Source organism: Stenella coeruleoalba (assembly GCF_951394435.1).
Source record: "Stenella coeruleoalba genome assembly, chromosome: 19".
In the NCBI taxonomy this organism is placed as follows: domain Eukaryota; kingdom Metazoa; phylum Chordata; class Mammalia; order Artiodactyla; family Delphinidae; genus Stenella; species Stenella coeruleoalba.
Window position 1 is genome coordinate 17,516,530 of NC_137165.1, and position 25,643 is coordinate 17,542,172.

A 25,643-nucleotide genomic window follows, 5' to 3' on the forward strand; every position below is an offset into this window, starting at 1 on the left:
AGGTTCAAAACTGGTCAAATCAATGGCGATTTGCTGATATACCACGTCTTACTTACTTTAAAGCCATATTATGCAAAGCCATATGAAATTGTAGTGGACCTTACCCATACTGGGCCTAGCAATCGCTTTAAAACAGACTTTCTCTCCAAGTGGTTTGTTGTTTTTCCTGGCTTTGCTTATGATAATGTCTCTGCAGTCTATATCTATAACTGTAACTCCTGGGTCAGGGAATACACCAAGTATCACGAGCGGCTGCTGACTGGCCTCAAAGGCAGCAAAAGACTCATTTTCATAGACTGTCCTGGGAAACTGGCCGAGCACATTGAGCATGAACAACAGAAACTACCTGCTGCCACCTTGGCTTTAGAAGAGGACCTGAAGGTATTCCACAATGCTCTCAAGCTAGCTCACAAAGACACCAAGGTTTCTATTAAAGTAAGTTTCACTCCCTGTTAGGTAAGTGATTCATTGCCTTTCTTGACTAACCTGACTATATACTGGACTCCCCAGGGTCCCGGTAGTAATGTATCAAACGTAAAGTCCAGATGGAGGAAAACCAAGCTTTCTGTATCTTCATGGAGGTCCTGCAGAAAACTGGAGAGGTGTACCCTTAATAATATTCCAGGTTGGACTGGAGGCAGGAGAGTGTTGTAGAATGGGCAGTTTGCTGTGTATGCGTCTTACAGTAGGAATATGTGAACAGTGGAAAATTACCTATTGAGAGTTCTTCTGATTATTACATGCTTTTTGCAGAGTAAGGAAGGTGAACCTTCAAGATAAAACCTGTAATTATCCATAGGATTCTTGACCTTTTAAAAAATAACTTTTTTCTGCTGTTTTCAGTCACTTTTGACAGCATTTATGACAATAATTATTGAACCTATTTGAATACATAATGGTGGTAACTCTTCTTTAAATGGTTAACATGGTATTTTGTTTGGTTGGTTTTCGAAACCTCTCAGAATTCTACGTAATGAAATTTAATTCTTTTCCGCTCTACCCTCTTGCTACCATTTTTCAGGTTGGTTCTACTGCTGTTCAAGTAACCTCAGCAGAGCGAACAAAAGTCCTGGGGCAGTCAGTCTTTCTAAATGATATCTATTATGCTTCGGAAATTGAAGAGATCTGCCTAGTGGATGAGAACCAGTTCACCTTAACTATTGCAAACCAGGGCACACCACTGACCTTCATGCACCAAGAGTGTGAAGCCATTGTTCAGTCTATCATTCACATCCGGACACGTTGGGAGCTGTCGCAGCCCGACTCCATCCCCCAGCACACCAAGATTCGCCCAAAAGATGTCCCTGGGACACTGCTCAATATCGCGTTACTTAATTTAGGCAGTTCAGACCCTAGTTTACGGTAGGTTTATAAAAAACTCATTTCAATCTTATTCAAGGTTTGTTGGTTTTAAAATGAGACCAATTAATAAACTTTTAAAGCAGCTTCTACCTTAATACTGTAAATTGGCAGGTATTCTGTATTGGTTAACCAGTATGACCTCATCCAGTTCGCATGAACTGTGGAATTGTGAATAGGTGATTCACACTAAACCAATGTATGTTCTTTCAACTTGCAGCTGAAACATACAGCATAGCAGTTTTGGTGGGGGTTTTTCTGTTCGTTTGGTTTTTTTTAAAAAAAAAGTCTTTTTTTTTCCCTAAAAGTCTATTTCTAAATTAAGTTTCTCCTTTTCTGAGTTCTCTAAATTTTTCCCATGTTCAAAAGTACATCACTATTAAGTTTCCTCGCAGTCAAATTAGATTATCATTGTTTGAAAAGGAGGGCTTATAACTTTAGCATTTTAACTGAAAGAAAAAAAAAAAAAGAAAAGAAAAGGAGGGCTTAATGTTCAGTAACTCAGTAACGTAGCATAGTTTCCACCTGTGTAACTTTAACAAAATTCTTGAAAGAAAGCTTAAGACAAATACAGATGTCAGATGAGCAGAGTATAATTGGTTCTGGTTAGGCTTAGTAATCAAAACATGAATGAGGAAAGGGCAGGGCCTGTGGAGTCAGTAGATTAGGTTTAAATCTAGATCTGCTTCTCTGTATGACTTTGGGCAAGGTACTGAAGTTCTCTGAGCTCTAGTTGCCTCATTTTTAAAATAAAGGTAACGTTGCCTTCCTCATAAACCTACAAAGGTTTAATAAATGTGTGGTAGTGTAGTATAGCATCTAGCAGATAGTTCGTGCTCAGCAAAGATTATTTCCTCCCAACTTGCACCCACCCTTTCCTCTCTCTGCCATCGTCTCTTTGCACCACTTCCCTCTTCTGCCCCTCTCTTTTTCATGTTAAGATAATTTTTTGTTCCAGGTACCTTGGGACTGTCAAGTTTTTACAGATATAAATTCTTAGCTTCAGAAAATCTTCCCTTGGGTATAATATAACCCAGGTTTATTAATGGGCTTTTTAGAATTCCAAATTCTCCCTTATTTGAGAGGAAAAAAAAAAATCAGCAAGATTTCTTTACCTGGATGGGCCTCATGGGGTTCATGAACTCCCACAAAATATACACAAAACTTCATGTATGCTTAGCTTTCATTATCTCAGAGGAGTCTGTGACACCTACTCCCAGTTTGAGGAATCCCAGTTCTTTGTAGCTGTTGAAATATACAGAGTGAAAGTCACTGTCAAAATAGTATCACTCAGAATTCCTAGGAGTTTGCAAAAGATAAACTTAGAAACAATAATATTAATATTTCCATTTTAGGAAAATGGAACTATAAGTCTGTCTTGAATTTCTAATTCAAAATTCCTTATAGAAGAATGCTAGCAAACTTCCAAAAATTATTAGCTTGAATGAACCTCTATTCTCTTGTGAAATAAAGCGAGCTGACAGCTTCTGCTTTTTGCTGAAGCATGTTGTCGCAGAGAAAAAGCCTTGAGGCAAACTTATAATTTCAGTGGCTTTTTCCCCCCATATGGTTGTTGCATAAATATATTAGCATGATGAAAGTTCAGAGGTAAGGAAAACCTGAAATTTACTGAGCAAACCATTTCTTTTGTGGATAGGGGAGAAAAATCCATCTAAAAATTGAGTTTTTTGAGCTGTTTCCTAAGTTGTTTAAGTGTATATTTAGACATTTATAAGGGAGCTTTTAGTTCTCATGGAACCTGGATATATATTATGGTTTGGGTTTTGTTTTTTTTTTTTAATTTAGTGCTTATGTATAATAGTAGGAATTCATAAAAGAAAAAAATGGCAGGGGGGACTTAATTATATTTAAAAAATGTTTGACCTCTAGTTTGTATTATAACTTGTAGGACGCCTAGAAAGAAATTCAGTAGATGCTGATGAAAGATTTTAACAATCTAATTTGATGAGGGCCATCTTATTTCTCATTATCCCAGTTTTAACTGGATCTAGTGGGAGCGGGAGCCACAATTTGAGTTTTGGCCTCACTGAAAATATGATATGCCTTATTCTGACTTTCTTTATATTGATCCACCTTAAGACCATAAAATTCTCATATCTTACATCCCAATGACATGTCTTCTAGAAAGGCCTTATATTCGCTGTCTCGGGAGCCTCACAGTTCTCTTCTGGTTATGTGAAGATTTCCCTTTTAAAAAAATCCCTAAATGATAAAGGGGTATTTTGGGTTTACCATAGAATCACAAAATCTTATCTCTAATTGATCATAAAATTTAAAAATAGTTGATCTATGCTTGGTAATAGAATCGTAAGTTGTATGTTATGAAAAAATTTTGGAATTATAAGAATAAGTTTTAAAACAACTTAATTTGTGTTTTCTCCTAGGTCAGCTGCCTATAATCTTCTGTGTGCCTTAACTTGTACCTTTAATTTAAAAATCGAGGGCCAGTTACTAGAGACATCAGGTTTATGTATCCCAGCCAACAACACCCTATTTATTGTCTCTATTAGCAAGACACTGGCAGCCAATGAGCCACACCTCACCTTAGAATTTTTGGAAGAGTGTATTTCTGGATTTAGCAAATCTAGTAAGTAATGATAATTTTCTTTGATACTAACAATGATTCTAAGAAGATTCAGAGACAACCGTTTCATTTCAGAATTTGCCAGTGAAATCTTTAGTATAGTTCCACTTCTTTACTTCTGTTTTTTCGTCTGACTGAAGAAACTTCATGGTAGACCACATTGAGAAATCCACCAAAATTCTGGCAATACAAGCAAGGTGGCAAGATTTTGATACCATCTATGTCTCTGGGCAACTTACAAAGCATTTTTCATACTATCTCAGTTTAATTAGCTTTAGTATTTCTCTTCTTAGCAGGTTATTCCCAATGAGTAAAGTATCCACTTCCTTGACTTTAGGGAAGTAGCCATTTCCTCTTTTCTTCAGGTTGACTTTGAACTGTGATTTTATTGTTCATGTACACTTCATGGAGAATGCAGTGGCACAAAATACAGAGTCCAGAGTCAACTCCTGACTTGGCTTTGATAAGTGTCATAAATTTAACATCTACTCTTTATGTCTGTCTGTCTTCAGATCCTATAGTAGTATAAATGTTATTCTTCTCCCAACTTATTTCCTGACATTTTCTTTTTTTTTAAATTTATCAATGTCATGAATAATGTTTTATAGTTTTTTTAAAATTATTTATTTATTTGTTTGTTTATTTATTTTTGGCTACGTTGGGTCTTCGCTGCTGCATGCAGGCTTTCTCTAGTTGCAGCGAGCAGGGACTACTCTTCGTTGCAGTCCATGGGCTTCTCACTGTGGTGGCTTGTCTTGTTACAGAGCACAGGCTCTAGGCACGTGGGCTTCAGTAGTTGTGGCACGCGAGCTAGGTAGTCATGGCCCACAGGCTCTAGAGTGCAGGCTCAGTAGTTGTGGCACAAGGGCTTAGTTGCTCCGCAGCATGTGGGATCTTCCCGGACCAGGGCTCGAACACGTGTCTCCTGCATTCAGGCGGATTCTTAACCACTGCGCTACCAGGGAAGTCCCTCCTGACGTTTTCTTCCCTTCCCTTTCTCTCTCCATAATACATAAAACTTTTTTTTATGCATTCAAACACATTTCTTGATTTTTCTGTATTAAGTAATTGAAAGCTTTGAAAATTCCGTGAGACCAGATCACTATATATTTTTACAGTTAAGAGATGTAAGAATATAACCCTAAAAAGAAAATCTGTAAGACTGACAAAACAAGAAAAGTATAAAGCCTTATTGAAACATATTAATATGAAAAAAAAGATTTGAGTGAATGGACACAGGTATTGTGTTCCTGGATGAACAGTTCTTCCCAGATTATTACAATATCAATGTAATTCCTTTAAAATATCTATGAGATTTGAGGATTAAGAATGAGGTAGAGGGCTTCCCTGGTGGCGCAGTGGTTGAGAGTCCGCCTGCCAATGCAGGGGACACAGGTTCGTGCCCCGGTCCGGGAAGATCCCACATGCCGCGGAGCGGCTGGGCCTGTGAGCCATGGCCACTGAGGCTGCGCGTCCGGAGCCTGTGCTCCGCAATGGGAGAGGCCACAACACTGAGAGGCCTGCATACCGCAAAAAAAAAAAAAGAGGGAGGTAGAACTTTAAATGATTGTACATTTCACTAGAAAGTACAATAGCTAAGAAAATATTGAAAGGAAAGAAAACTGAGAGGGGCTTGAATTAACAAATATGTTAACACATAACAACAGTGCAATAATTTAAACGGGTGTTCAAAAATCAGCAGTCACATCACTTTAAGAGAAACAGATTGATAAAGAAGTATCACAAACTAATAGAAGAAAGAGTAAATCATTTAAGAAATGAGGCTGGGAAATGAATTAAGTTGGGCCTTCATCTTAATGCCAAACCACAAGATGCCAAAATAAGTTCTAACTATCAACATATTTAAGAGTTGAGAGGAAACTTGCACAAGCCTCTTAGATAGCCTCATCCACCAGAGCGCAGACAGCAGAAGCAAGAAGAACTACAGTCCTGCAGCCTGTAGAACAAAAACCACATTCACAGAAAGATAGACAAGATGAAAAGGCAGAGGGCTATGTACCAGATGAAGGAACAAGATAAAACCCCAGAGAAACAACTAAATGGAGTGGAGATAGGCAACCTTCCAGAAAAAGAATTCAGAATAATGATAGTGAAGATGATCCAGGACCTCGGAAAAAGAATGGAGGCAAAGATCGAGCAGATGCAAGAAATGTTTAACAAAGACCTAGAAGAATTAAAGAACAAACAAACAGAAATGAACAATACAATAACTGAAATAAAAAATACACTAGAAGGAATCAATAGCAGAATAACTGTGGCAGAAGAACGGATAAGTGACCTGGAAGACAGAATGGTGGAATTCACTGCTGTGGAACAGAATAAAGAAAAAAGAATGAAAAGAAATGAAGATAGTCTAAGAGACCTCTGGGACAACATTAAACACAACAACATTCACGTTATAGGGGTCCCAGAAGGAGAAGAGAGAGAGAAAGGACCTGAGAAAATATTTGAAGAGATTATAGTTGAAAACTTCCCTAGCATGGGAAAGGAAATAGCCACCCAGGTTCAGGAAGTGCAGAGAGCCCCATACAGGATAAACCCAAGGAGAAACACGCCGAGACACATAGTAATCAAATTGGCAAAAATTAAAAACAAAGAAAAATTACTGAAAGGGAAAAATGACAAATAACATACAAGGGAACTCCCATAAGGTTAACAGCTGATTTCTCAGCAGAAAGTCTACAAGCCACAAGGGAGTGGCATGACATATTTAAAGTGATGAAAGGGAAGAATCTACAACCAAGATTACTCTACATGGCAAGGATCTCATTCAGCTTCAATGGAGAAATCAAAAGCTTTACAGACAAGCAAAAGCTAAGAGAATTCAGCACCACCAAACCAGCACCACCAAACAACAAATGCTAAAGGAACTTCTCTAAGTGGGAAACATGAGAAGAAATGAACCTACAAAAACAAACCCAAAACAATTAAGAAAATGGTCATAGGAACATACGTGTCGATAATTACCTTAAACGTGAATGAATTAAATGCTCCAACCAAAAGACAGGCTTGCTGAATGGATACAAAAACAAGACCCATATATATGCTGTCTACAAGAGACCCACTTCAGACCTAGGGACACATACAGACTGAAAGTGAGAAGATGGAAAAAGATATTCCATGCAAATGGAAATCAAAAGAAAGCTGGAGTAGCAATACTCATATCAGACAAAATAGACTTTAAAATGAAGAATGTTACAAGAGACAAGGAAGGACACTACATAATGATCAAGGGATCAATCCAGGAAGAAGATATGGCAATTATAAATATATATGCACCCAACATAGGAGCACCTCAATACATAAGGCAACTGCTAACAGCTTTTATAAAAGAGGAAATCGACAGTAACACAGTAATAGTGGGGGACTTTAACACCTCATTTACACCAATCGACAGATCGTCCAAAATGAAAATAAATAAGGAAACAGAAGCTTTAAATGACACAATAGACCAGATAGATTTAATTGATATTTATAGGACATTCCATCCAAAAACGGCAGATTACACTTTCTTCTCAAGTGCGCATGGAACATTCTCCAGGATAGATCACATCTTGGGTCACAAATCAAGCCTCAGTAAATTTAAGAAAACTGAAATCATATCAAGCATCTTTTCTGACCACAATGACATGAGATTAGAAATCAGTTACAGGGAAAAAAACGTAAACACAAACAATATGTTACTACATAACCAAGAGATCACTGAAGAAATCAAAGAGGAAATCAAAAGATACTTAGAGACAAATGACAATGAAAACATGACAATCCAAAACCTATGGGATGCAGCAAAAGCAGTTCTAAGAGGGAAGTTTATAGCAATACAAGCCTACCTCAAGAAACAAGAAAAATCTCAAATAAACAATCTAACCTTACACCTAAAGGAACTAGAGAAAGAAGAACAAACAAAACCCAAAGTTAGCAGAAGGAAAGAAATCATAAAGATCAGAGCAGAAATAAGTGTAATAGAAACAAAGAAAACTATAGGAAATATCAATAAAACTAAAAGCTGGTTCTTTGAGAAGATAAACAAAATTGATAAACCATTAGCCAGACTATCAAGAAAAGGAGGGAGAGGACTCAAATCAATAAAATTAGAAATAAAGGAGAAGTTACAACAGACACTCCAGAAATACAAAGCATCCTAAGAGACTACTACAAGCAACTCTATGCCAATAAAATGTACAACCTGGAAGAAATGGACAAATTCTTAGAAAGGTATAACCTTCCAAGACTGAACCAGGAAGAAATAATGAACAGATCAATCACAAATAATGAAATTGAAACTGTGATTAAAAATCTTCCAACAAACAAAAGTCCAGGACCAGATGGCTTCACAGGTGAATTCTATCAAACATTTAGAGAAGAGCTAACACTCTTCCTTCTCAGACTCTTACAAAAAATTGCAGAGGAAGGAACACTCTCAAATTCATTCTATGAGGCCATCATCACCCTGATACCAAAACCAGAAAAAGATACCACAGAAAAAGAAAATTACAGACCAATATCACTGATGAATATGGATGCAAAAATCCTCAGCAAAATAGTAGCAAACAGAATCCAACAACACATTAAAAGGATCATACACCACGATCAAGTGGGATTTATCCCAGGGATGCAAGGATTCTTCAGTATACGCAAATCAATCAATGTGATACACCATATTAACAAATTGAAGAATAAAAACTATGTGATCATCTCAATAGATGCAGAAAAAGCATTCAACAAAATTCAATGCCCATTTATGATAAAAACTCTCCAGAAAGTGGGCATAGAGGGAACCTACCTCAACATAATAAAGGCCATATACGACAAACCCACAGCAAACATCATTCTCAGTGGTGAAAAACTGAAAACATTTCTTCTAAGCTCGGGAACAAGACAATGTTGTCCACTCTCACCACTATTATTCAGCATAATTTTGGAAGTTCTAGCCATGGCAATCAGAGAAGAAGAAGAAATAAAAGGAATACAGATTGGAAAAGAAGAAGTAAAACTGTCACTGCAGATGGCATGATACTATACATAGAGAATCCTAAAGATGCCACCAGAAAACTACTAGAGCTAATCAATGAATTTGGTAAAGTGGGAGGATACAAAATTAATGCACAGAAATCTCTTGCATTCCTATACACTAATGATGAAAAATCTGAAAGAGAAATTAAGGAAACACTCCCATTTACCACTGCAACAAAAAGAATAAAATACCTAGGAATAAACCTTCCTACGGAGACAAAAGACCTGTATGCAGAAAACTATAAGACACTGATGAAAGAAATTAAAGATGATACAAACATATGGAGAGATATACCATGTTCTTGGATGGGAAGAATCAACATTGTGAACATGACTATACTACACAAAGCAATCTACAGATTCAATCCCTATCAAATTACCAGTGATATCTTTTACAGAACTAGAACAAAAAATCTTAAAATTTGTATGGAGACACAAAAGACCCCGAATAGCCAAGGCAGTCTTGAGGGGAAAAAATGGAGCTGGAGGAATCAGACCCCCTGACTTCAGACTATACTACAAAGCTACAGTAATCAAGACAATATGGTACTGGCACAAAAACAGAAATATAGATCAATGGAACAGGATAGAAAGCCCAGAGATAAACCCAGGCACCTATGGTCAACTAATCTATGACAAAGGAGGCAAGGATATACAATGGAAAAAAGACAGTCTCTTCAGTAAGTGGTGCTGGGAAAACTGGACAGCTACATGTAAAAGAATGAAATTAGAACACTCCCTAACACGATACACAAAAACTCAAAATGGATTAGAGACTTAAATGTTAAGACCAGACACTATAAAACTCTTAGAGGAAAACTTAGGAAGAGCACTCTTTGACCTAAATCACAGCAAGATCTTTTTTGATCCACTTCCTAGAATAATGGAAATAAAAACAAAAATAAACAAATGAGACCTAACGAAACTTAAAACCTTTTACAAAACAAAGGAAACTACAAACAAGATGAAATGACAACCCACAGAATGGGAGAAAATATTTGCAAACAAATCAACGGACAAAGGATTAATCTCCAAAATATATAAACAGCTCATGCAGCTCAGTATTAAAAAAACAACAACCCAATCCAAAAATGGGCAGAAGAGCTAAACAGACATTTCTCCAAAGAAGACATACAGATGGCCAAGAAGCACATGAAAAGCTGCTCAACATCACTAATTATTAGAGAAATGCAAATCAAAACTACAGTGAAGTATCACGTCACACCGGTTAGAATGGGCATCATCAGAAAATCTACAAACACAAATGCTGGAGAGGGTGTGGAGAAAAGGAAACCCTCTTGCACTGTTGGTGGGAATGTAAATTGATACAGCCACTATGGAGAACAGTATGGAGGTTCCTTAAAAAACTACAAATAGAACTATGATACAACCCAGCAATCCCACTACTGGACATATACCCAGAGAAAAGCATAATTCAAAAAGACACATGCACCCCAGTGTTCATTGCAGCCACATTTACAATAGCCAGGTCATGGAAGCAACCTAAATGCCCATCGACAGATGAATGGATAAAGAAGATGTGGTACATATATACAATGGAATATTACTCGGCCATAAAAAGGAACAAAATTGGGTCGTTTTTAGAGACGTGGTTGGACCTAGAGACTGTTATACAGAGTGAAGTAAGTCAGAAAGAGAAAAACAAATATTGTATATTAATGCATATATGTGGAACCTAGAAAAATGGTACAGATGAACTGGTTTGCAGGGCAGAAATTGAGACACAGATGTAGAGAACAAACGTATGGACACCAAGGGGGGAAAGCAGTGGGGGGAGGGTGGGTGGTGGTGTGATGAATTGGGAGATTGGGATTGATATATATACACTAATATTTATAAAATGGATAACTAATAAGAACCTGCTGTATAAAAAAATAAAATTCAAAAAAAAGAATATAAAAACTGGGACCATTTAAAAAAGAAAAGGAAGAATAATATCTAGTTGCTTTGTGAGTAAGGACTTACGAAGCAAAAAAGTACAGATGGAAACAAAGGAAATGGTGAACAGTTTTTACCATGTAAAACTTCAAAATCTCTAATTAAAAAAAAAAAAAGTAAAAGGTAGATTAAAAAAAAAACTTAAGTATGCTTGCAACAGATATGAGAAAAGCGTAATATCTTTATCATGAAAAATTCTTACAGATTAATAAGAAAAATGGATCAACAGTAACATGCTGGTCATACTAAGAAAGAATATGTTTTTAAGAGTTCACTAATAAATTCAAAGAAGTTCAAACTGAAAGAATAGTAAGATAATATATTCAACTATCAAATTGGCAAAGATATTTTTTTAAAAATTCGGTGTCGATGTCTTTGGAATTGTGAACAGGCAGCTTTTCTAGAAAGCAGTTTTGACATGGATATCAATAACCTTATGGATGTTTATAGCTTTTGGAATCATAATTCCACTTTTTAGAATTTATCCTAAGGAATTAATATTCGTATGTTTATCATAGCATTATTTTTTATTTAGGTTTTTTTAATTCAGGTATATCTTATCAATAAAGTGCCGAAATTTTAAAGGAACAGCTTGATTAAGTTTTACATGTGCATACACCACAAAACCATCTCCCAGGTCAAGATACAGGACATTTCCAGCATCCGGAAGGCTCCTCTCAGTCAGTACCTGTCCTCACCAAGAGTAACCAGTATTATGACCTCTGTTGCCATAGATTTATTTTGAACTTCACATAACATTATTTATAATAGCAAAAAATTGAAACAGTCTAAAAGTAGATAATGAAGAACTGACTACTTTGTTGGATCTCCATATGATGAAATAATATGAAGCCGTTTTTGGTATGGAATTTCAGTTTGGGAAGATGAAAACGTTCTGGAGATGGATGGTGGCGATGGCTGCACAGCAGTGTGAATGTACTTAATGCCACTGAACTGTACACCTTAAAATGGCAGATTTTATGTTATGTATATTTTAACATAATTAAAAAATGTTTTGGGTGCTCTAGGTGAAGTTATATAGAGGAATTTTTGCATTATTTTTGTATCTTTTTGTAAGTCTGAAGTTATTTCAAAATAAAAAGTCATAAAATGTCTTTGGAGAATTTTTAATGTTGAGTAAATCTCAATATAGTATATAGTGAAAAAAATATTTAGATCATACTAGATATATAGCGTAACCCTAATTTTTTGTGGAGGAGTTGTGATGGGTTATGTGTGTGTATACACACACGTGAATATACATTATCTTTGCATAGATTTGAAAGCCTATGGAGAGATCAAGTGATACACCAATATATTGATATCGGTTTCATTATTGTGGTGATACTTTCCTTTTACCAAACTTCCTGTGATTACCCACATATTCCTTTTACAATTAGAATAAAGCAAGAAAAATTTTAACTAGAAGTTATTGAAAGGGAGAAAAATAAGGACTTCCCTGGTGGTGCAGTGGTTAAGAATCCACCTGCCAATGCACGGGACACTGGTTTGAGCCCTGATCTGGGAAGATCCCACATGCCGCGGAGCAACTAAGCCTGTGCGCCACAACTACTGAGCCCACGTGCCACAACTACTGAGGCCCGTGCGCCTAGAGCCCGTGCTCCACAACAAGAGAAGCCACCGCAATGAGAAGCCCACGCACCGCAACCAAGAGTAGCCCCTGCTCGCCACAACCAGAGAAAAGCCCGCGCACAGCAACGAAGACCCAACACAGCCCAAAAAAATAAAATAAATTTATTTTTTTTTAAATGGGAGAAAAATAAAACTTTTCAAAAATTGGCTTAATGACTTTGAAGATTACTTTCTTTAAGGGTTGTTCTCTTTCTTCATCTCTATCTTCAGTCATATATTTGCCAAGTCTCTTTTCTCCAGGTCTGATTCTAGGTAATGGTCTTTATCTTTTACCGTTTTTCCCCCAATCTTTTATTTTAAAATAATTGTTGATGTAATTTTCATGGACCGTCTGTGCTAATAGTGTTTTTTTTTCCCCAGGTATTGAATTGAAACACCTTTGTTTGGAATACATGACTCCGTGGCTGTCAAATCTAGTACGTTTTTGTAAGCACAATGATGATGCCAAAAGACAAAGAGTTACTGCGATTCTTGATAAGCTGATAACAATGACTATAAACGAGAAACAGATGTATCCATCTATTCAAGCAAAAATATGGGGGAGCCTTGGGCAGGTATTGAGTTTGCTCAAATATTTATCTAGTACCTCCTTGGTGGAGATATTTATCTGATACCCACGTTGTACAAAGCACTAAGCTAGGGATATAGCTGTATAAAAGACAGTCCCCTCTTTCAAAAAGCATGCAGACACCCACCTAATTCTTGATCTGCTTCAGAATTGTTCAAGTCTAATGCATGTCTCAGAGCCAGAGAAGCACTAATTATTTTAGCACTCTCCTCCATGGCATAATTACAGTCATCCCACAGAATTCTCAGTGTGTAGAACCCACAGGTGCTGAGGGCCAACTGTACTATGCCATTTTTTATGTAAGGGACTCGAGCATCCCGGGAATTTGGTATCTGCAGGGAGTCCTGGAACTAATCTCCAAGGATACCAAGGGATGGCCGCATGTAGAATTTAACTGTAAAAATCTGATGTTGTTTTTAATAAATAGTGCATTAGAGTGGATTCTAGTACCCTATATACCATAGGTGTCAGTAAATGTTTGCTAATGAGGTTATTTGGGCCACCTGCTCTCACTTATAGTACCAGCATAAGAATGCCAATATTAAAATAGTATAATGTAACTATTTTTTATCTGACAAGATTTATGCTACCATTTCTTCAAGATAATCATTGAAGGAGGCGATACCCTTACTCAATGCTGTGAATCCTCCAAATAATTTTAAATGACCTTGGAGCCATTTTTGTAGCTCTACAAAACATCTCAGTACTTGATGTCATTCCTGTATTTTAAAATAATTGTACTTTATGCTGCTCGTACATACTGTCTCAGAAGAGAACAGAGGTGCTTTAAGAGTGAGTGAAAATAGGACTTCCCTGGTGGCGCAGTGGTTAAGAATCCGCCTGCCAATGCAGGGGACACGGGTTCGATCCCTGGTCTGGGAAGATCCCACATGCCGTGGAGCAGCTAAGCCTGTGCACCACAACTACTGAGCCTGCGCACCTAGATGCTGTGCTCCACAACAAGAGAAGCCACCGCAATGAGAAGCCCGCACACTGCAACGAAGAGTGGCCCCCGCTCACCGCAACTAGAGAAAGCCTGCCCGTGCGCAGCAGCGAAGACCCAACACAGCCAAATAAATTAATTAATTAAATAAAATAGTAAAAAAAAAAAAAGAGTGAAAATAATATATGTAGAGATTTTAAATTTTTGAATGCCAGTCTCTGAAGGAATTGAGGGAATATTCTCATCCTTTCCTGGATATTTTATGATAAATTATATTTATTGACAGGTCTCTAAATAAAGTCTAGTATTTTGGAGGCCTCAGGTAACATAGAATTTTCATGTTGATTGGGCTACTCCTTGAACTATTTTTAAGTTAAAAATTAAGTTGGCAGAATGGCTAAAACATAAGTTATCTTTCCCTCTTCCACTAGATTACAGACCTCCTTGATGTTGTCCTAGACAGTTTCATCAAAACCAGTGCAACGGGTGGCTTGGGATCAATAAAAGCTGAGGTGATGGCAGATACTGCTGTAGCTTTGGCTTCTGGAAATGTGAAATTGGTTTCAAGCAAGGTAATCCCTTTTCCTTTGCCTTCTGGGCTATGGCTTGATGTGTCTATTTTTATTATCAGGAGATCTTTTGTTTTATAACGAGTCATTTTAAACTGAAATTTTTTGTAATAAAACTTTTTAACTCCCATGTTTTTTAAAATTCTGCTTCTTTATAGGTTATTGGAAGGATGTGCAAAATAATTGACAAGACATGCTTGTCTCCAACTCCTACTTTAGAGCAACATCTTATGTGGGACGATATTGCTATTCTAGCCCGCTACATGCTGATGCTGTCCTTCAACAATTCCCTGGATGTGGCAGCTCATCTCCCCTACCTCTTCCACGTCGTTACTTTCTTAGTAGCCACAGGGCCACTCTCCCTTAGAGCTTCCACACATGGATTGGTCATTAATATCATTCACTCTCTGTGTACTTGTTCTCAGCTTCATTTTAGTGGTAAGTTCCAGGAAAGCCATTTGTGTTTCACCAGTTCCTTTCTCCATTTTACACCACTTGACTGGCATAGATTACCTTATTATTTATTACGGTCCCTTAATACCAAGCTGCTTAATCAAGCCTATGTTAATGATATGAAATATAATCAAATCAAAAAGAAAAAGAATGAATTACTTGCATTCCATCTCAAGCCATGGCGAAGATACTCTGTGCACGTTTGTCATGTAGACTCTAGTAGTTATCACATAAGCTAAAGGCTCAGCACTGGTTGACAGTGTTGCTTTACTAGCACAAATTTGTACATAAAGGGAGTTAAGTAATGAGCATTAAGCTCACGCATCCAGAGGGTTGGTTTAGGGCGCACTGTTATGTAATTTTGATATGATATTCAAATTATCTAAATTCAAAATGAAACATGGCACTTTAGAATTAAAAAAATAGCATCTTTAAAGTCTTTACTTGTTCCTTTTTTCTTTTACAGAAGAGACCAAGCAAGTTTTGAGACTCAGTTTGACAGAGTTCTCATTACCCAAATTTTACCTGCTGTTTGGCATTAGCAAAGTCAAGTCAGCTGCTGTCATTGCCTTCCGCTCCAGCTACCGGGACAGGTCATTCTCTCCTGGCTCCTATGAGAGGGAGACTTTTGCTTTGACATCCTTGGAAACAGTCACAGAAGCTTTGTTGGAGATCATGGAGGTATAGAAGGCAAAATGATAAGAAACTAAGCTCATTTTTAAAAATCCAGTGGTACTGTATAGAAGAAATACTGGTTTATTCTGCTGTTTTGCACTTAATGCTTAAATAAAAACACTCCCATGGAATGTGTTTATTGGTAATATATATGTCACTTGTTTAGTGCCATTATAATAAACATTTTTTAATGTTTCTATAAACATTTATATACATAAATATATTCGGAGTATCTTTTTTTTAGGCATGTATGAGAGATATTCCAACATGTAAGTGGCTGGACCAGTGGACAGAACTAGCTCAAAGGTATGTCCCAAATAAATTTAAGTTGCAAAAGTACGTGTACTGTTGAAACGATAGATACTATTGCATAATCAGTATTTTAATTAATTATTTAATATATATAAACACAGAGGTTTTCATAAGCTCTTCGGATCTTTAACTTGCAGATTTGCGTTCCAGTATAATCCATCCCTGCAACCAAGAGCCCTTGTTGTCTTCGGCTGTATCAGCAAACGGGTGTCTCATGGACAGATAAAGCAGATTATCCGCATCCTCAGCAAGGTACCTCCCCCTCTCCTCCCAGCTGTTGGTTGCTCCCAGATTGTAAAGTATATCTTGAATTTTTCTAAGGGACATTTAAATTTGAATTTCATAAAATATCTTGTATGTTGCTTATTGAATCTTTAAAAAATGGGTTTTGATTATTTTTTTATTGTAATTCTTTGAAGTGAAGAAACCTCTCTCTAGAGAACATATCTTAAAAAGAAAATTAAGTATTTCTTTTGGTAGAAGATACTCTTAATATTTTATTATAAGCATTTAACTAGATGGTAAGACTAGCCTTATATAAAATTGTATAATTTGTAATTACCTATAATAATGCCTGATTTCTTATATTAGAATATAATATAGAAATATTTTAAAATAAGAACCCAAATGTGCTTTGAGCTAGCTACCAAAACCACCATAGCACTGGAAATAATTCTCACACTTATTAAATAAGGAATTGTTCCTGAAATAATTCTGAGATTCAGTTTAGGAGTTAATGTTTTATTTCAATGAAAGTAAAATAAAGAATTGTGTTTCCCTAAAAGGCGCTTGAGAGTTGCTTAAAAGGACCTGATACTTACAACAGTCAAGTTCTGATAGAAGCTACAGTAATAGCACTAACCAAGTTACAACCACTTCTTAATAAGGTAATTACTGTGTAGAAAATGAGTGCATTCACTTTGGGTATCAGTGTTAAATGTTATTTTCTTTCAGAATTCAGAAAATAAGATGGATTGAGAAGTTACAAAGAAAGATATAGTTAAAGTAGAACTTCCTGCCTTAAGATTTAGTTGTTTGAAGTATTTACGTTAGAGGAAGAATAAGTATGGGCAGTACGTTCTCAAATGCCTGTGTGTTGTCTCATCAGTGCTAAAGGACAGATGGGTATATATTCTTAATTCTTTTATCCAGTAAGTAATAATTGGGCATCTGCTATGTGCCAAGTACTGTTTTAGGTACTAGAGATATACAACTGAACAAAGCCAATAAAATGATCCGCCTTCGTGGAACTTTCATTCTAGGGTGAATGTGGAAGTTGAGGAGTGGCTAGCTAATAAACAAAGTAATTAAAATGCATGATATATTAATTGGTGACCATTATCGTGAAGAAATGTAAAGCTGGGTAAAGTATACCTGATAATCAAAAGTTTGGGTGCTAAATGAAGGTAATGTTTAAAAGGAGTAAGATGATACTAGCCACTGTTTTAGGGTGGTCTGAGATCATCTCAGCTTTGTCACCTCAAGCAGATCATTTAACATCTGGACATCATGTTTCCACATTGATAAAATGAGTAAAATGGACTAGATGATGGCGTAGTATTATCTTCCAACTCTGAAGTTGTATTCTGTGAATTGAGTACAAAGATATGCCAGATTTCAGAGAGATTACTGAGAAATAAATACTTGTATATTCCTGGTGTTGAGTTGTATGTTCTACAAACATTCTAATCCTAACGTATACAAAATGGTTCTCTCGTCTTCACTGTGAGGGTGAAGGTCATTCTGGCGGTCGTGTGCACAGTGGATTGGAGCAGGGAGAAACTGGAGGCAGAAAGAATCTGCATTTAGAATAAAGAAGGTTGGCATGGCACAGTGTTATTAGCAATAAACAGGCACAAAAGGGACTACTTTGGAAGCATCAACAAAACTTGGTGACCAGGTTTTAGAATCCAAGAATACGGAGCAATCAAAGGAGATGCCAAGGTTCTCAGCCTGGTAACAGTGTCTTTAGTTACACACGTGGAATAGAGGAAGAACTTACTGATATATTTACCTTATCCAGAAGAGAAAACATGCATAATTTGTGGGATAACATGATCTGTTTTGTACTGCAGTGTGTTTTGATGAGGCTGCTTGTGGTTCATCTTGCTAACCTGTAGTGCGTCTCCCTTGCCAGGACTCCCCTCTGCATAAAGCCCTCTTTTGGGTAGCTGTGGCCGTGCTGCAGCTCGATGAAGTCAACTTGTATTCAGCAGGCACCGCACTTCTGGAACAAAACCTGCACACCTTAGACAGTCTCCGGATATTCAATGACAAGGTGAATAAGCTTCCACTTGGTATTCCTAAATGCCAAGCACATTAGAGCTCCTCCCTCTTTTCTTGTTGTTATCTTTTAAAATCAGAAGAGGTCCATAACTTAAAGATGAATTTCTGTAATGCAACTTATTATGAGTATAGTTCCTTACCAGCTCATAAAAACTGCTTAAACTTTGCATGTTTTTAATATAAAAATAGCAGAAAACAGTATTTGCTCAATATTAGTAAACAGAATAGGTATAAAAATAGTAATAATAATAGCTACCATGCTAGGCCCTATGCTGTCCAATGCACTGTACACTCAGTTGTAATTTCATAACCCAAAGGTAAAGGTTAGCCTTCCCCACCCCCATTTCACTTCACAAAGAAATAATCTGAAAATTAGCTTACTTTTATTGAATTATGGTACTTAATGGAAAATAGGTATAATTAGAAGCAGATAAGGAATTTGGAGAGTCTAAAGGAAGCTTTTGGATACTTAATTGTACTAGTTTTTTGTTTGCTTAATCCCACTTTAAAACATACCATCACCACCCCTCTTAACATTTATCAGCCTTGATTGAGGTTGGATTTTGGTTCACAGAGGATAGTGGAAGGAATATAACAGTAAGAAATTGTATTCCTTTTGTCTTTGGAGAAAAAAAATGGGACGAGTCTAGGAGAAAAGAGAGGAATTTTAAGATAGATGTGTGTATATAACAAGAGATTTGCTTGAAGTTAAATTAACAGAGCTTGTGGGTAGAAAGAAACAGAACCAGAGCATGGTTTTAAGTGTGAAGGTACCTCATCTAAAAATTATTTGTTCAGTCTTATGTAGACCCAGAACAGCTGGGGCTCTGGGAAGTATGGAAACAAAATTATAGAGGTAGAAGCTACCTTGAAGTTTATCAGTCAGACCTCCATTTTACAAGATAGAAAAGAACAAAGAAGTCAAGTAACTTGTTCGTGTTTGTACATCTGATGTGGGACTAGAACCTCTCTTTCCTAATCCCCATTGCCGTTTTCTGGGGTGGTCTTGGGACAGTGGTGGTCAGAGAGATAGCTAGCTATTGGCCATTTCTGTGAATATAAGAATAGTCGTAAGTGAAGTGTTTGTCTAGGAATATCTGCCTTGGCATTTTCATTGCCAGAATAGCCCATTAGCAGAAGCTAATATTGCCTCCAGTGCCCCAGGATACTAGGAATCAGAGATAATAAAGCCTGTTAAAAGTCACCAGAATGAACGATGAATAAGGTCTGAGAATCTGTTGTATAACCTGGTGACTGTAGTTGATAACACTGTAGTGTATAATTGAAATTTGCTAAGAGAATAGAACTTAAATGTTCTCACCAAAAAAGGGGATGGGATATGAATATGTGAGGTGATGGATGTGTTTATTAACTTAATGCGGGGAATCCTTTCACAACATGTATGTGAAAGGGTATATATTCATCGTTCAAATCATCACATTGCACACTTTAAATATCTTACAATTTTATTTGTCAGTTATACCTCAATAAAGCTGAAAATATATATATAAATTGAACATATAGTAGGTTAATACTTTATGTAATATTTATGATATTCTGCAATTTGCTTTTTTATTTAACAACATAAAGTGAACATCTTTCTAAGCATGTATATATGCACACACACATAAATGTGTGTGTATATATATACATTTGTGTGTGTGTGTATAATTCTTTCTCATGGCTGCAGAGTATTTTACAGTATGCATGAAGCACAGTTTATTCAACCATTTGCCCATTAATGAACATTTGATTTGTTTGTCATCTTTTCTATTATAAAAAATGCTCGAAACATCTCTCTACACTTATTTTATAGACTCATGCTTTTCTTTCTTTGAGATAGAAATCTAGACAGACCTGAACATGACCCTAAATACCTTCAGTTTTTGCTTTAAAAAAATCTCTGTGCATAAGGAAATCACAGGGCTTCTTTTTTTAAAAATGCAAATTCCCGGTCCTTATCACCTCTCATGATTCTGAGATGGAACCCAGTACTTTCCACCTTTAAACAAGCATCATCAGTGACTTTAAAGCAGGTATTCCTGGTACCACACTTTAGGAAACATTGACGTATGTGCACTGCCATATGTAAAACCGATAGCTGGTGGGAACCTGCTGTATAGTGCAGGGACCTCAGCTCCGTGCTCTGTTTCAACATAGATGGGTGGGGTGGGGGTGGGGGTGGGGAGGTCCAAGAGGGAGGGGATATATGTACACATATAGCTGATTCACTTCCTTGTACAGCAGAAACTAAAACACTGTAAAGCAACTATACCCCAATTTTAAAAAAATCTTAATTTAGAGGTCAAGTTACACAGTATTTTTGAGTTTCAACTTCCTTGTTTTCCCACACTAGAATGTCACATCCACGAGGGCGAGTAGTTTTTGTCTGTTTAGTTCACTGACTTACTTGCAGAGCCTAGAACCATGCCTGGCACATCAAAACATATAATGAGTATTTGATAAGTAAAAGAATGAATGAATGAATCTGTCAATCTGTAAAGTAGAGCTAATACCTATTACATAGAGTTGCTTTAAGGTTTCAATACAATAATGTATCTAACACTTTATACAGCAGGCGCTCAGTAAATATGAACTCTCTTCATCCTGTTGAATTTCCAGTCATCGTAGTACACGAAGTGCCAGCTGCAGTTCAGTGCGTCGTCTTATTGAAAATAACAATAATTTTAGTTTTTAAAAAGTCACCAGGATATGAACTGACAGTCACTGACTCTGCATTGTAAATCAAAGCTGTTTCATCTTCCATCACCTTATTATTTGTGTGCTTAACTATCTTGCACGAATTTATTTGCAGTACCTTAAATGTTCTGTGGTTTTCTGTAGTCACCTGAAAATAATTTCTCTCAACCTGAAAGGAGTATTTACCTTGTCACAGCTGTTGAATACAAACAAAAACCAATAAGTGATCCTTCCTGTGTGGACCCCGTCAACCATCTCATGATTATTTTTTAATAGAGTCCAGAGGAAGTATTCATGGCGATCCGGAATCCTCTGGAATGGCACTGCAAACAAATGGATCATTTTGTTGGACTCAATTTCAACTCTAACTTTAACTTCGCACTGGTTGGACACCTCTTAAAAGGTAGAGAGGCCTTATGTCAGAATATTTTTATGAAATGGTGTTGAGAAGCCAGAAGTAACTGAAATGATTGAGTGCTTGAAATAATTTGGCCCGTGTGTCTCACTTGAAATGCAAGTGTATGTCTTACTGAGTTATGTTTTGTTCAGTATATATTTCAATAGAGCCTAATTTCCACATCACATATCAAATTTCCTTTAAAAAGCAAAGGAGTTGATTCTTATAAAATTTCTAAGTACTTTCTAATAGCCGTTTTATCAATTAATGCTACTTATTGATAAGTATCTTTTTGATTATCAAAATAAGATAGACTGCAAATCAATAAATGTTATTTGAGTAACTCATGTTAGAAAATGTTATGTTAGAGATTTGACCACAGATTTTCTTAACTTGTTACTAATTTACTGTTGATCAGTCCGATTATCACATACCATAGACCCTCACCCTTCTGGTGCCCCATCCTCCCACCTCCGCATTTCTGTACTGCTTACAGCAGCGACCTCCAGCTCCTCCTCAGAGCCAGCTTGTTCACTCCCTCACCTGACTTTACTCCCTACTGGTGACTTCGCTGAGTGTTAGTTTTGGTTTATCAATGTGGGGCAGTCATGACCCAAGACTGCAGTTAACAGGAACAGCAAATGGGGTGAGTCAGAAGCAAAAACAGTGTAAAGTATGGCCTGGGATAAGGAGCCGGCATGAGTTGCTGGCTTTAGATTTGGCCAAAATTAGAGACTCAAACTAGAGCTTGAATCTGCAGTTTTGTATCAATTTAAATGATTGTTAAGCTTGAGGGATCATAGAGGTTCCTCCAGTTTTTAAGCAAATATATATATATACACCTACCATTGTGAATGTATACATTTGATTTCACCACCTTATGAAATTTCTGCAAAAAATATTGACAGTTTTAATCTCTAAAGTGAATAGGCATTGCTCAAAAGATATTACATTTACTACAGGATACCAAGAAGATGGATTGCAACTAGGCTGATAAAATGCTTGTTTATTCTGTATTTCTAAAAGAATACCAAATAATTTCAATGTACAAATCCCCTATTTTAAATGGAGTAACATTAGTGATTAAAAGTTGTCCAGAGATCAAGCTTACCCTCTAATCAACCGGATTCTTTGGGCCCTGAGAGCTTATACTCCCTATAACATAAGGCTTTTTTCTTTAATTAAAAAAAAAATTTAAGGGCTTCCCTGGTGGCGCAGTGGTTGAGAGTCCGCCTGCCGATGCAGGGGACACGGGTTCGTGCCCCGGTCTGGGAGGATCCCACATGCCGCGGAGCGGCTGGGCCTTGAGCCATGGCCGCTGAGCCTGCGCGTCCGGAGCCCGTGCTCCGCAACGGGAGAGGCCACAACAGTGAGAGGCCCGCGTACGGCAAAAAAAAAAAAAAAATTTAAGTGCTAGAACCCTGTTTTCAAAGCATATCTTAAGGCAAACTATACTAAATAGGTTTTTAAAAATTCCTTGTGCTGCTTTAGGGAATAGAAGATCTGAAAACACCATCATCTTCTAATTTTCCTCTCCCTGAGGTACCTTTGAGTTCCAGGGAACATTATTCTATTCTATACATTTTTGGTGCTTAATCCTATATGTAATTAATTAACTATTAACATATGTATATATTTTACCTTCCCAAATGGCTATTCCCCTTACATACTTCCTTTCCTTGCAAAGTTGCTAGTCACAGAATAAGAATTCAACAGATACTTGTTGAAAGAATGAATTAACTTCTTGTTTGTTTGTTTTTTTTGTAGGATACAGGCATCCTTCACCTGCCATTGTTGCAAGAACAGTCAGAATTTTGCATACACTACTAACTCTGGTTAATAAACATAGAAATTGTGACAAATTTGAGGTGAATACACAGAGCGTGGCTTACTTGGCAGGTAAAAACACAAAGTAGACAAAATTAATCTTACCACAGTTATATCTATGGACCATGAAAAAAGTACAGACACCTCTGGGTCCTTCCGCTGGTTGCTTGGCAGGGTAAAGAGCTCACAGTTCAGTCCTGTGGTGTTGGTCAAAATTTGGAAAGTTTTGCCAAAACATTTTTCCTTATAAAAGAATTTGCATTAATATGTGAAATGTGTTCCCTTAGTCATCTTTGGTTCAAGGCACCACGTGGCTCCCTGTTGTCTGTCATAAAATCTAAAAGCCTCAGCCTAGCATCCTGGGCCCTTAAGCAGCCCTCCTGATTCTGTCCTCTTTCTCCAATTTCATAGGCCTCATTTTTTATTACCTCTCCAAATGGATGGGCTATTTTAAGCTAATCTACTTGCCATCTCCTCGAAGTGCCTTTATGCTTCTTTAATATTCATTTCTGATGCCCTTTGTTTTACCTAGACTGTCTGCCCATCCCCACCATTCCATTATACCATCCCTATCTGCTCTTACCTGATTTGTGATTCTCCTCTCAACAACACTTAGCACTTATGTATAACACAGTTCTTGAACATCGTTGTTTGTTGGAAAGTGCTGATTCCCAGTTTAGCAGACTTCAGTGTGTGGCAACTTTTTTGTTTGAATTATTTGACCTTGGGCAAATCAGTTAACATTTCAGAGTATTTTTCTTTATCTAAGAAATGGACCTTATAGTCCTGCCCTGCCTACATTTTGTGTTTGTTGAGGTCCAGTGTTTATTAAAGCACTTGACTAATATAAGGTGCTATTTGACTCTCTTTGTAAGTTTCATGCTTACATGCAGTCTTCCAAAACAGACTGTAAACGCTTTAACATAAACAAGTCTGTCCTAAGTGTTTTATATCCTTAAACTTCATACTCTCATGTTTAATAGCTATTATTCTCTTCAGGAGGTTGCAAGAGTATAACCTAATGTAAGTCACACTTGTGATTTATTAAATTTTAAAATCTTCCTTCTTTTTCCTTTTAGCTTTACTTACAGTGTCTGAGGAGGTTCGAAGTCGCTGTAGCCTAAAACATAGAAAGTCTCTTCTTCTTACTGATATTTCAATGGAAAATATTCCTATGGATACATATCCCATTCATCACGGTGACCCTAGCTATAGGTAAATGGACTTCTTCTCCCACAATTACATAATTACAATCAGGTTTCAGTATTCCATGCCAATGGAGGCAAGCGGGCAGAGTAATCCAGAAGGTAGTATAGGAGGGACTCTAAAGATAACCTAGGAAGAGTGTGTAAATCAAAACGCATTTTATAAATGTACACTATTTTATGTGTGTTAGTTGAAGGAAAGTTCTTCTAATTGTGCTAATTAGTTAACATTGGTTTGCCTCTTTTTAAGCACAAATCAATTGAGTAATGAAAAGAGATGATCTTGAAAGTATCAGATTCCTAGGAAAAGGCCTAGGAAAACCTAATGTGAAATATAAGCAACATTACATGCTTAATGACAGAAAACTAAGCTATACAGATCTGTAAAAAGATACACATGCCAACATATTTATTGTATTTACTCATATCACACTAAAGTTACTAAAAAGTTTTCTATAGTAAAGATTTAGATGTTAAGATGATCAAATTATATCCTGTTGTATGTTGCTTTGAGTGGTATATTTTTCACAAAACATAGAGAAATTACATGAAAATAGCATCATTTGGAGTTTTTTTATATTTTCTGTTAAACAAAGATACCTTTAAGTTTTAGGTACAGTGTTGAACATGGGAAAATAATCTTGTATTTGTAGTGCTTATATCATTAAATTTATCAATATCCCACTTTTTGATAAAAAGCCCTCAGCAATTTCCAGCTGAGATGTTAGCAATGTATGCAAAAGCTTTCCAGGCATACTTGGCTTTCAGTAGTCTTACTCTTCAGTCATTCCTATGATTATATTTTTTTGAGATATGCCCTTTTTTGTTATGAAAAGGAGAAAGGGAGTTTGATTGTGTTCTCCCTTGGTTTTTAAACCAGGGATACAATTGCTTATTTAGACTTGATTCTCCCTGATTAAAAAATCAATGCAGTACAGTTCAGTTGAGCATTTGTTGAGTACCTACTGTGTATAAGATGTCATGGCAAGAAAGTGGATACTTCCTGGGGATAGATTAAGAGTTTGTACCCTAAAGAGCGAGCTTTAAAGTACAGTTTTAAAATTACTTGACCGCTGCCATTGGGAAATATAGTAGCCA

The 25,643-nt window shown here is 36.7% G+C and overlaps 1 protein-coding gene across 8 annotated transcripts in view; it reads left to right on the forward strand.

Moving 5' to 3' along the window:
* NF1 (neurofibromin 1) overlaps positions 1–25,643 on the forward strand; it is a 250,822-nt gene that overhangs the window by 202,854 nt on the left and 22,325 nt on the right. For all 8 annotated transcript variants that reach the window (XM_079903537.1, XM_079903542.1, XM_079903540.1 and 5 more), the window contains 14 exons: positions 3–435; positions 1,022–1,362; positions 3,765–3,967; positions 12,971–13,164; positions 14,553–14,693; positions 14,849–15,128; positions 15,610–15,824; positions 16,063–16,124; positions 16,268–16,382; positions 16,916–17,017; positions 18,268–18,408; positions 21,393–21,519; positions 23,281–23,412; positions 24,420–24,555. In XM_079903537.1, the coding sequence (XP_079759663.1) occupies positions 3–435; positions 1,022–1,362; positions 3,765–3,967; positions 12,971–13,164; positions 14,553–14,693; positions 14,849–15,128; positions 15,610–15,824; positions 16,063–16,124; positions 16,268–16,382; positions 16,916–17,017; positions 18,268–18,408; positions 21,393–21,519; positions 23,281–23,412; positions 24,420–24,555 (2,622 nt within the window). The remainder of the gene's footprint in view (positions 1–2; positions 436–1,021; positions 1,363–3,764; positions 3,968–12,970; positions 13,165–14,552; positions 14,694–14,848; positions 15,129–15,609; positions 15,825–16,062; positions 16,125–16,267; positions 16,383–16,915; positions 17,018–18,267; positions 18,409–21,392; positions 21,520–23,280; positions 23,413–24,419; positions 24,556–25,643) is intronic.